Below are 12186 nucleotides of genomic sequence, written 5' to 3' on the forward strand. Positions count from 1 at the left end.
AGCGATGGAAAGGGCCTTAGAAGCAGGAGCTTAGACCAGGGCAAAGACCCCTGGGCTGCCTCCCCAACTCTGTTCTTCCTCAGCCCTAAACTGCATGATGGCTGCCTCACAGCTGCCTCTACCGAGGCACGGCGCCTAAGTTGCTCCCAGGGTGCCATGGGGGTCTGTGAGGGAGGGGAGGCAGACATGATATCCTCTTCCTCCCCCTGGTGCCAAGGAATCACTATTTATAATTTTAAGGCTTCAGTGTCTAATTATAGCTGAGACGAGGTTAGCAAGAGGGGGCCAGGAGGTGTCATCTACCGAATGTCCCAGGCCCAGTCAGGAGAGAGGAGGAAAGGCTGAGTGAGAAGGCTGGGGGGAGGGAGCGGGCGTATCCTGTCCTTACCTGGGGTCACACTGGTAGGCTTCACACCAGCCAGTTGGGGCCAGTTGGAGAGGGAAAGGACTTGAGTGACAGTGACAGCCGGCTGGCACTGAGGCAGTGCCAGAGATAGATTTTTTACCCTTCTCTGCAGGGTCTTCTGGGGATAGACCTGGGAAGGAGCCCTCCTGCTTCAAAGGTGGAGGACGTTTGGCCCCTTCCCCCACTTCTGTCTTCTCTTTCAGGGCCAGCATATGGGTGAGGGGGCAGCCCCTGGGGCCTGAGCTGCCCCACACAGAATGCCCCGTGCCCCCCACTTCATGCCCTTGCTGCTGCTACTCTTGCTGCTCTCAATTCCCCACACCCAGGCTGCATTTCCCCAGGACCCTCTCCCTCTGCTGACCTCTGACCTGCACGGTGAGTGCTTGGCACCCTGACCCTCTAGGTGAGCTCAGCACTCAGTCTTGGCAATTAGACACTGAGACCTTTCGTGTGGGTGGCAAGCTGCAGGAGGGCTGTCAGTCTCAAGGAAGCTAAGAGTTGACAGGAAAGGGGAGCAGATAGGTGGAGTGGCACGGAGGCCAGTCACTTCTCCTCTGCGGGCCACCTTTCTTCACTTCCAGGCGGCATTGTTCAGTGATAAAGAACACGGATTCTTGGTCAGACCAAACCTTGGCAGGTTCAAATTGCTGTTAAAGCTGCTCGCTTTATAAGCAGTTAGTTAACCTTCTTTGCCTCAGTCTCCTCATCGGCAAAATGAAGATAATGATTGTGTTCTACCAGGAATTCCCTGGTGATCTGGTGCTTTCACCACAGTGACCACAGGTTCAGTTCCTGGTTTGGGAACCAAGATCCCACGGGCCATGAGACATGGCCAAAAAATAGTATTTTACCTCATAGAGTTATTTAGGGATTAAATGAGGTAATACAGGTAAAGTGCTAAGAACACTGTCTGGCACAAAGTAAATGATGTATATGTGTTTGCTATTATTATTAGCTACAAAATGAAGGCTTAGGACTAATTCAGAGGTTCCCAACACCTCTTACCTCCCTCTCCACCACTTTATCACCACCATATCTAGGTCCGTCACGGTGGGACCTACCAAATGTCCCAGGCCCAGTCAGGAAAGAGGAGGAAAGGCTGAGTGAGAAGGCTGTGGGGAGGGAGCGGGCATGTCCAGTCCTTACCTGGGGTCACACTGGCAGGCTTCATACCAGCCATTTGGGCCAGTTGGAAAGGGAAAGGCCACCGTCCCACCGTGACAGACCTTGTAGATAGAGCTATTTGCAGCTTCCTGTTATATATGTAGAATTTAGAATAATTTTAAGGTTGAAGGAATGGCAGTTAGGTTATTGAGAGTAACTGTTGGGGGATAGATAAGAGTAGCAAACACTTCCATGTGCCAGACACAGTTCTAATCACGGTACAAATCTTAAATCATCTCTCTCTGAACTCTGGGCTCCCTCTGAACACTGATGACTGTGGTTTCCATGATCAGGCCAGGTGGATGCTGGAGTTGGTCAGAGGAGGCAGAAAGCTTGGAGGATTGAGGTAGTCTGTGAAGAGCCTTGAGGGGAGGGTGCAAAAAGAGGGCTGGGAGAGATGGGGTGAGGAAATGGTCTACATGGGACAGCATACAATGTGGAATGAAAGGGAATCGCTAGCCCTAAGGCAGATCTAAGAATTGGGTTGGGCTCAGTTCTGAACTCAGACAGGCCTCGATCTGAATTGGGGTGCCTGCCACTCCCAAGCTAAATGAGCTCTGCAAATTTTTTATTGGGTTTAAGCCTCAGGTTCCTCATCTGTAAGATGGCACCAATCTACTTCATAGGGTTGCTCTCTGAAATGAGAATGCCACTCAAGCGCTAACACAGTGCTTGGCAGAGGTGAAGTGCTCAGAGTTAGCTGATACTGTATTTATTAGTAGCCTTCTTAATACCTTTATTAACATGCCCAGGGCTGGGTCTCCTCTGACTGGGGAGGATGCTGAGGGAGTGTTGTGTCCTGAGGGCGTCAGCGCCTGCCTCTCTGCGCCTTCTAGGTATCTCTCCATTATCCTGGTTCCGGGGCCTGGAGGATGATGCTCTGGTTGCAGAACTTGGGCTGGACTTTCAGAGATTCCTGACCCTGAACCGGACCTTGCTAGTGGCTGCCAGGTAAACTGGCTGTGGCACCACTGTGGGGCTGCCAGGCCTGTTCCCAGGCAGGCATGGGACCTGCATGGCCACTGCCCCATCTTGCAGAGGGCACGTGCAGGTGTACAAGCCCTGGGGTTTGGACATGCTAGGACCCAGAACATAGCAGCCGAGGTGTGGAGTCAGGGGGAGAAGACAGGGCAGGAGGTCTACACTGTTTGTCCCCGAGCAGCCGAACACGGACTAGGTGGGGACACGGGAGTTCACGTGGGGAGCCATGGCTTGGCTCTGATCCCTCCTTGCTTATCCCTTCAGGGATCACATTTTCTCCTTTGATCTTCAAGCCCAAGAAGAAGGGGAGGGGCTCGTGCCCAACAAGGTGAGGGGCTGTGTGGGAGGAGGTTGAGGCATGGAGATGAAGCTGGAAAGGTCTAACGGGGACCCAGGGGGGTGGGAAGAAGACTCCAAAAGGGAACCGTAATGTGCGTAGGTTGTGCCATGATTTTCCCTCTTCTACTTTTCCCTCCAGTATCTAACATGGAGGAGCCAAGACATGGAGAACTGTGCCGTGCGGGGCAAGCTGACGGTGAGGAGTGGGATGAAAATCATGAGGATAGGAGATGACCCAGCCTGCAGGCTCTGTCCAACTGACCCTCCACCTCCCCAAATCTCCGCTACTTCTTATCTCAAGTCACAGAGGAAAATATACAGGAAAGGGAATTGATGATTTTTAGCTTCCTTTACACATCTCACACAAAAGAAGAGCGAGGCTCTGAGAGGCCAAAGAACTTGCCCAAGACCCCAGGACTAGTAGTAAATAGCTTCTTTTTGAAACTTTACCCCCTATTGCTCTAACTGCCTCAAGGAGGATAACCCTACTTCCATGACCCCCGTCCCAGTCCCAGGGAGCCCTGTGGCTGACATAGAATTCTGGATTCTCTAGGACGAGTGCTACAACTACATTCGCGTTCTCGTGCCCTGGGACTCCCAGACGCTCCTTGCCTGTGGAACGAACTCATTCAGCCCCGTGTGCCGCAGCTATGGGGTACAAAGGCGTGGGGTACAGAGGGTGGGGCATCAGGATGGGAGTAGGAGGAGAACTCAAGCTGGGCAGTCAGTTTGGTGGGGATGGATAAGCAGGGGGTGGGGGCTGGGAGTGTCCTGGGTGGAGGGTCCGGAAGAGGTGGGGCAAGAAGGCAAGGTGACGTGAGGAAGTGGGCTATGGAGCCAGACTCGCAGCACCCCAAGGGTTCCGAGAACCTGTTCCTTCTGCTTCCAGGTAACTTCGCTGCAGCAGGAGGGTGAGGAGCTGAGTGGGCAGGCTCGATGCCCCTTTGATGCCACCCAGTCCAACGTGGCTGTGTTTGCAGGTGTGCACCCGGGCATGTGAGAAGCAGGCATGTGGCTGCCATGTTAGCCCCTTTCCCAGTTTGGTCTTTCCTGCATGCTCCTGAATCAGGGGTGAGGTAGGGGCCAGGGTCAGGCCAAGGTAGGGGTGTTGGAGGCCCAAGAAGAGCCAAGATACAGATCCCTGAGCCCCCCTGATGCCACCCTACCCACCCCTCCAGAGGGCAGCTTGTATTCAGCCACAGCTGCAGACTTCCAGGCCAGTGACGCTGTGGTTTACCGAAGCCTTGGGCCTCAGCCCCCGCTCCGCTCCGCCAAGTACGACTCCAAGTGGCTCCGAGGTCAGGGTGGGCCTGGGGGAGGGAGGCTGCTCTTGGGGAGGGGGTGCAGGGGGAGAGCTGCGGTAGGTGGTGGTAATTGTGTGCAGGTGTGCTAAGGGGAAAGGCAGCATGGGATCAGGAGATTCTGGACAGGTACAGATACTCTTCCATACTGTTCCTGTCACTCCCCACTCAGAGCCACACTTTGTCCACGCTTTGGAGCACGGAGAGCACGTCTACTTCTTCTTCCGAGAAGTCTCTGTGGAGGATGCCCGGCTAGGGAGGGTAAGGAGGTGGGCAGCGGGGGTGGTAGCTAGAGGCTTCTGCTGGACATTCGGGGAAGAGCTCCTGGCTGGGCTCTGAGCCCCACGCGGAGCTGCCCTCAGGCCTCTGTCCCCTCATCCTGCTGTCCTTCGCCTTGACCCGGACTGACCAACCACACCACATCCTTCCTTAGCTGTGCCCCTGACATTGGTCTCTTGGTACTCTAACCCCACCAAACCGCTCTCACCCTGCTGACGTGGGGGCTCGCTCACTGATCTTCCTCCCCGGTTCTCCCCCGGCAGGTGCAGTTCTCCCGTGTGGCCCGTGTGTGTAAGCGTGACATGGGTGGCTCACCTAGAGCCTTGGACCGCCACTGGACATCCTTCCTGAAGCTGCGGCTCAACTGCTCTGTCCCTGGAGACTCGACCTTCTATTTTGACGTCTTACAGGCCTTGACAGGGCCTGTGAACTTGTATGGTCGCTCTGCTCTCTTTGGGGTCTTCACCACCCAGACCAATAGGTTGGTACTAGACTAGTCAATGTAGCCCAGTCTGTCCCCTTCCCTCCATGCCCCCCAGCAACAAAGATCGTCCTGCAGGGCCTACTGATGAGGGCGGTGAGGGGAAGCTCCATTTTCCTTGTGCTTTCCTTGCATGGGCCCCAGGGGCTGCCCCGCTCTCTCAGGCTCTCCCCTAAGATGGTACATGAAGGAGGGCGGCCAAGCCTTACCTGGGAGGTGCTATGCTGTCCCTTCTAACACCTAGTCCACATCGTTCTCTGGCTCCCTCAGCATTCCTGGCTCTGCGGTCTGCGCCTTCTACCTGGATGATATCGAGCGTGGGTTTGAGGGCAAGTTCAAGGAGCAGAGAAGTCTGGATGGGGCCTGGACCCCTGTGTCTGAGGACAGGGTCCCCTCCCCCAGGTACCCAGGATGGGGGGCTTTGGTGGAGGTAGAAGCAAGCAGTGTCTGCTCCCCAAATAGGTTATGAGGAGAGGGCAAGGTGTCCAAGGCCTGGGGAGGAGGCTGTCATGGATTGGCAGCAGGGAATGAAAGCAGTAGTGTGAATGTCTGTGCGCAGACAGAACAAGGGGCCTCCCGGCCCTCGGGCAGGCTGCTGGGGCTTAGTTAGGCTCTGTGACCACCAGCTCCCTGTCCTAAGGCCGCCTCTTCCTGTGTCCTCCAGGCCCGGATCCTGTGCAGGAGTAGGTGTAGCTGCACTGTTCCCCTCTTCTCGAGACCTCCCTGATGATGTCCTGACCTTCATCAAGGCTCACCCACTCCTGGACCCTGCTGTGCCACCCGCCACCCATCAGCCTCTGCTCACCCTCACCAGCAGGTACAGGGCTAAAAAACCCTGACCACTGCCATCCGCCCCTCACCCACTCTCTTTTTCTGACCCCACAAGGTAAATCATATTAGTAGGAGGAAGAACCCATGAAAGTGGGAGGGACAGAACTAAGAAGGAAACCCTGGGCTGGAGGAAGGGCAGAGAAGGGGCATCTAGGTCCTTGAAACATTCAAGCTTCCACTGGTCAGGCTGTCCTGACCTGAGGCCTATTCCTCCAGGGCCCTACTGACCCAGGTGGCTGTGGATGGCATGGCTGGTCCCTACAGTAACACCACAGTCCTGTTCCTTGGCTCCAATGATGGGACAGTGCTGAAGGTGCTACCCCCAGGGGGGCAATCTGGGGGCTCTGAGCCCATTCTGTTGGAAGAGATCAATGCCTACAGCCCCTCCCGGTGAGCCCTTTGTCCAGCAGGCCCCCTGCAGAGCAGGGATGGAATGTGAGGTGGGAGATGGGGATATGGGGATGGGGTGGGGACTCCGATATTGGAAGTTGTGGGGAAGAGAGAGGGACTTGGAGAGAAGACGACATTGTGTGGCACTGCAGGGTAGCCCCATGAGTCGTATTCAGTTGCTTGTATGCCTCCCCACCTTCTTTTCTTTACCTCACCCAGGGAAAAAGGAGCCTCACCTGCTCCACCTCTGACTCCCTCTGGCCTCACCTTAGGTGCAGTGGGAAGCGGGCAGCTCAAACAGCACGGCGGGTCATAGGGCTGGAGCTGGACACTGAAGGTCACAGGCTCTTTGTGGCTTTTTCTGGCTGCATCATCTACCTCCCTCTTAGTCGGTGTGCCCGGCATGGGGCCTGTCGGAGGTGAGAGGGACTTGAGGCCAGGCTCCCTGGGCCTGCAGGCACAAAGGCATTGGGGGTGGCAGGGAAATGCAGGGGATGTTTGTGTGTGGTGAGATGTCCACAAGCATCCTGCAAGTGGGCAGTCACCAGGGATGGGACTAAGGATTGGTGTGGATAGGATGGGAATATTAGGCTAGGAGCCTCCTGCAGGCCAGGGTGAGAGTGAAAGAGGCAGGGGAATGGACTGTGATTAGAGTGGAGGGTCCCAGCCTCATATGACTCAGTTTTCCCTAGGAGCTGTCTGGCTTCTCAGGACCCATACTGTGGATGGGACAGCTCCAGAGGCTGCGTGGATATCAGGGCACCTGGTGGGTAAGTGAGGGGCTCCTGGATCTCCTGAGGAGAAAGCTCCCCACTACTAAGAGAGGAGGCTGAGGGCTAGGGTGGGGGAGGGGACGATAGTTGTACCTGCACTGAGCCACCTCCATTTCCTCCTAGGACTGATGTGGATCCAACTGGTAACGAGGAATCCATGGAGCATGATGACTGCCAAGGTAAAAAGGGCAAAGGCAGCTGTATCCATTGTTGAGCATGGCTCTGACGGCCATAGACACCCTCCCAGGTGTGGGCTTTTGTCCTACTCTCCTGCGGCACGGTCATGCCCATCAGTTCCTCATGAAGCCTCCCCCCACCTTCACCCTTTCCCTCCCTGTTTCATAGATGGAGCTACTGGGAGTCAGTCTGGTACAGGGGATTCCACTTATGGTGAGTTTTGTTGTCCCAACTTCACCATGGTCAGCCCATACTCACCCAAGTCCATGCCCCATGGCAGCAGCAGACCAGCACCCTGGACACTCTGAGAGAATCTCAGAAAGCGTTAACATTCTAAGTATCTAGCATATAGCTCAGTGCTTGGCACATAACAGGATGCCTAATAGATAGTTTTTGAACAAAGAAATGAAAGAATGCCTTGCATGGTAAGCCCTTCCCCATTCCCAGAGGAAAATGAAGGCTGCAGTTCTGGGCTTCTGGGTTCCAAAGGGGGTGGCAGACCCGCTGTGGGTATCAGAGGTGGAGAACGGGAGTCTCACTGGCTCTGACCTGGTCTCTGTCATCAGTGCTTCTGAGTCCTGGCCCTTCCCCTGAGACCCCCAGCCCCCCCAGTGATGCCCATCCCCGGCCCCAGTCTTCCACTCTTGGAGCTCACACTCAGGGTAAGGGGGCTGGTTGGGAGGGACAGGAGTGAAGTGTGGAGCTGCCGATTCTTGAAGAATTCTAAGCCGCTCACTGATCATTGTTTGGTGTTCACTAACAATGCCTGTTTGGAACCTCCCCACCCTTCTCCCCAGAGCTGGCCCTCCCAGCCCCGCCTCCTTCAGCACGGGCAGAGTTTGGCAGTTGCTGTTGGCATGGCTACAGGGGCCGGAGCTGGGATGGGACTCCCCAGGCCCAGGCTCTAGCTTGTGTGTGAGCGGTGGTTGGGTGGGCTGTGTGTGTTGAGGGGTCAGGGGAGGAGACTCCTATAGAGGGTCAAGGCTGTGTCAGAGTGAAAGCAGACCAGCAGTCGGAGAGAGGGACACTTTGGAACTTGTCTTCCCGCTGGGCTACCTTCGCTGAGCCTCCATCTCTCCTCTCTCTCCGTTGGCAGGCGTGCGCCGAGACCTCCCACCAGCCTCAGCCTCACGTTCAGTCCCCATCCCACTCCTCCTGGCCTGTGTGGCCGCGGCCTTCGCTCTGGGCGCCTCTGTCTCTGGCCTCCTGGTCTCCTGCGCCTGTCGCCGAGCGCACCGACGGCGGAGCAAGGATATCGAGTCTGCAGGGATCCCACGTCCTCTCTCCCTCCGCAGCTTGGCCCGGCTGCATGGGGCGGGCCCAGAGCCGCCGCCGCCGTCCAAGGACGGAGAGGGGGCCCAGACGCCGCAGCTCTACACCACCTTCCTGCCTCCTCCCGAGGGCGTACCCCCGCCAGAGCTGGCCTGCCTGCCCACCCCGGAGTCCACGCCAGAGCTGCCGGTCAAGCACCTCCGCCACGCCGGGGGTCCCTGGGACTGGAACCAGAACGGGAACAACGCCAAGGAGGCCCGGAGCCGCGCCCGAGGCGGGAACGCGGCGGGTGGCCCCGCGCCGCGCGTGCTGGTGAAGCCGCCGCCGCCTGGCTGTCCCGGGCAGGCCGTGGAAGTCACCACCCTGGAGGAACTCCTGCGCTACCTGCACGGCCCGCAGGCGCCCAGGAAGGACGCCGAGCCCCCGGCCGCCGCCCCTTTCACCTCGCGGCCGCTGCCGCCCGAGCCCGCCCCCACCCTCTTTGCCGGCCCCAGCCTGCTGCCCCGGGACTGTGCCCCGCCTCGGAGGCTGGACGTGCCCCCGGAGGGCAAGTGCCCGGCCCCCGCCGGCCGGCCTGCGCTCTCCGCCCCAGCTCCCCGGCTCGGGGTGGGTGGCAGCCGGAAGTTGCCCTTCTCCTCGCACCGTGCACCCCCTGCGCTGCTCACCCGAGTCCCCTCGGGAGGCCCATCCAGGTACTCGGGGGGTGCCGGGAGACACCTCCTGTACCTGGGTCGGCCTGAGGGGCACCGGGGCCGCGCCCTGAAGAGGGTGGACGTCGAGAAGCCCCAGGGGCCCCTGAAGCCTCCCTTCGTCGGGCCCTCCTCGCTGGCGGCCGTCCCTAACGGCAGCCATTTTAACTTTTGAAGGGAGTTGCTCCAAGGCCTCAAGTGGGACCCTCAGAGGCCGTGAGCGTGGACGCGTCTCCAAGGACAGATGACCTCCCTCCCTGTGCCACACCTCCAGCCTTCCTGGACTCCGAGAGTCTCCCGGGGTCCCTGCCCGCCTCGGGTTTATTTATTGACTGCCGACTGTCTTTTCCCCCTGTCCTCGAGAGAGGAGTGGGAGGCGAGAAGCTCGCCCCCTCAGTGAGCCAGCTTTTCAGGGGTAACTGGCACACTCCCACTCCCCCTCTCCCTCAGCCAAGCTGCCTTAACTCGCCCCTCCGGGCCTCCACAGACTGGGCCCCGGGCGGGCCGCACGGCGGACGGCCGGGGCTGAGCCACTCGCGTTGTGTACAGAGTCCTCGGGCCTCCTGGGACGTGCCTCCTCCTACTATGTAGGAGCCTCTCCGCTTCCCAATACAGCTCTGTCCCCGAGCCGCTGCCTGACTTTACTCGCGGAGCGGGCGGGCGGGACGGGAACCGGTCGGCTACTCTGAGCACCTTTGCTCCAGAATTTCTGCCTTCAACTTGGCCTTGACTCTCTTCCGAGTAATTGGGATGGCTGCAGTCCCACCGGGGTTAATCAGGAAAGGTTTCCTGAAGGAGGCAAGCGAAGAAATGGTGCGTGATGAACCAGGGCCCAGGAGACCCCGGGTAGAATTTAGGTGGGGTTAGGGAGGGTACTCCAAGCCCGTTTCTGGATCGAGGTAAGATGCACTTTTTCGTAGAATGCTCGACAGGGCAGGAGGAGGGTATTTGGGGAGAAATAAAATGAAGCTGCAGTGTAAGTGATTGAAGTTTCGCATCAGGAAATCTTGTCAAAAGAGAATTTCGCTGGAAGAACGTCGGTCGCACGAGAAGGCTACAAAAAGGAAAAAAAAAACACAAAAAACAGCAAAGGCTTCAGTCCTGGAGGAGTCAGGGGTTTGCTCCAACAGTTCCCTAAGGAGCAGTTACCCTTCACAAAGCCAGAGGGGCGCCGAGAAGCGTGAATTTTTGCACGCATGCGTAGCCTCCCCTAGCGAATGCCCCTGCAGCACTCCAACCCCGCGCGCCGAAGATCAGCTAGCGTGTGTAGTGCGGTTCCTCTGGCTGGGGCTGGCTGTAGATACCTGTCCGTTACTGCCGGGGGCCAATGAGAGGGACGAACAAGATCTGCCCCTCCCACTACCTCTAGCTAAGGGCACTTAAGGCCCTGAGCTGGCGGCGGCTGCTTTTGCGGATTTACAAGTCTGGCTTTTTACCGGCGCGTGGCTGGAGTATTCCACAGGGCTGGAGCCCTAGGCTTCCCTATCGCCGGCGGCGCCTAGAGGCCAGTCCACGCCTTGCAGCTAAGGAAATCTCGCCAGGCTCTCTCCAGGTTCTTTGCCTAAAAGGCTTGGGCAGGAATCCGCTTGGAACAGTTTGTTGAAGAACAGTGAGATGGTTTCTAGCTCCGCCCTTTACTCCTTGTTATCCTGCAGGGTTAAAGATCCATCCCTTAGCCTTAGCCTGAAAACTGGGGTTGAGAGACTCAAGTACGATAATGTATGAGAAAACTCGAAAGGAGAAAACATTGGTATCTTGTGATGATTCGTGAAAAAGTGAAAGTGAAGTTGCTCAGTCGTGTCCGACTCTTTGCGATCCCATGAACTGTAAGCCTACCAGGCTCCTCCATCCATGGGATTTTCCAGGCAAGAACACTGGAATGGATTGCCATTTCCTTCTCCAGGGGATCTTCCCGACCTAGGGATTGAACCCGGGTCTCCCTCATTGTAGCCAGACGCTTTACCGTCTGAGCCCTCCAAACTTAGTCCTATATTTGTGATCTGCTTCTACTCAGCAATCTGTTCCCCTTGGTATCCTTACAAACTTCACTTAAACATTTTCCCCTCAAGGTTTTTAAATGCTCTCTGAATACCTCTCACACCTTGGTTAGCTAGTTCCACCAAATGTCCTCGAGAATTTACCTTCTTTCTCCTTGAAGCTTGTTTACACCAGCTTCAGTTCAGTTCAGTTCAGTTCAGTTCAGTCCAGTTCAGTTCAGTTCAGTCGCTCAGTCGTGTCCGACTCTTTGCGACCCCATGAATCGCAGCCAGGCCTCCCTGTCCATCACCAACTCCCGAAGTTCACTCAGACTCGCGTCCATCGAGTCAGTGATGGCATCCAGCCATCTCATCCTGGGTCGTCCCCTTCTCCTCCTGCCCCCAATCCCTCCCAGCATCAAAGTCTTTTCCAATGAGTCAACTCTTCACATGAGGCGGCCAAAGTACTGGAGTTTCAGCTTTAGCATCATTCCTTCCAAAGAAATCCCAGGGCTGATCTCCTTCAGAATGGACTGGTTGGATTTCCTTGAAGTCCAAGGGACTCTCAAGAGTCTTCTCCAACACCACAGTTCGAAAGCATCAATTCTGCCACACTCAGCCTTCTTCACAGTCTGACTCTCACATCCATACATGACCACTGGAAAAACCATAGCCTTGACTAGATGGACCTTAGTCGGCAAAGTAATGTCTCTGCTTTTGAATATGCTATCTAGGTTGGTCATAACTTTTCTTCCAAGGAGTAAGCGTCTTTTAATTTCATGGCTGCAGTCACCATCTGCAGTGATTTTGGAGCCCCAAAATAAAGTCTGACACTGTTTCCACTGTTTCCCCATCTATTTCCCATGGCGTGATGGGACCAGATGCCATGATATTCAGTTTCTGAATGTTGAGCTTTAAGCCAGCTTTCTCACTCTCCTCTTTCACGAGGCTTTTTAGTTCCTCTTCACTTTCTGCCATAAGGGTGGTGTCATCTGCATATCTGAGGTTATTGATATTTCTCCTGGCAATCTTGATTCCAGCCTGTGTTTCTTCCAACTCAGTGTTTCTGATGATGTACTCTGCATAGAAGTTAAATAAGCAGGGTGACAATATACAGCCTTGACACC

At 56.3% G+C, this 12186-nt stretch overlaps 1 protein-coding gene across 3 annotated transcripts; it reads left to right on the forward strand.

The window, feature by feature from the left end:
* Positions 1-663: 663 nt before the first annotated feature.
* On the forward strand, positions 664-9715 carry SEMA6C (semaphorin 6C). 3 transcript variants are annotated; one of them, XM_068963791.1, is made up of 18 exons: positions 664-781; positions 2407-2521; positions 2816-2879; positions 3030-3086; positions 3444-3545; positions 3780-3870; positions 4069-4188; positions 4364-4452; positions 4734-4951; positions 5222-5353; positions 5616-5768; positions 5999-6172; positions 6445-6591; positions 6865-6942; positions 7069-7124; positions 7291-7335; positions 7689-7784; positions 8219-9715. In XM_068963791.1, the coding sequence occupies exons 1-18, from the start codon at positions 664-666 to the stop codon at positions 9256-9258; spliced, it is 2895 nt and encodes a 964-aa protein (XP_068819892.1). In that variant the 3' UTR covers positions 9259-9715. The 3 variants fall into 3 exon arrangements, with proteins under 3 accessions (XP_068819892.1, XP_068819893.1, XP_068819894.1); XM_068963792.1 differs by lacking the exon at positions 7689-7784; XM_068963793.1 differs by lacking the exon at positions 4069-4188.
* The last annotated feature ends 2471 nt before the right edge of the window (positions 9716-12186 follow it).

This window comes from Capricornis sumatraensis, chromosome 2 (assembly GCF_032405125.1).
Source record: "Capricornis sumatraensis isolate serow.1 chromosome 2, serow.2, whole genome shotgun sequence".
Taxonomy (NCBI): Eukaryota; Metazoa; Chordata; class Mammalia; order Artiodactyla; family Bovidae; genus Capricornis; species Capricornis sumatraensis.

Bases quoted from the DNA above. Each gene is read 5' to 3' on its own strand.
- SEMA6C (XM_068963791.1), top strand. From the start codon at position 664: ATGCCCCGTGCCCCCCACTTCATGCCCTTGCTGCTGCTACTCTTGCTG. The intron at 3,546-3,779 runs GTACAAAGGCGT...TTCTGCTTCCAG, and splicing joins CCGTGTGCCGCAGCTATGGG to GTAACTTCGCTGCAGCAGGA. The intron at 7,336-7,688 runs GTGAGTTTTGTT...CTCTGTCATCAG, and splicing joins TACAGGGGATTCCACTTATG to TGCTTCTGAGTCCTGGCCCT.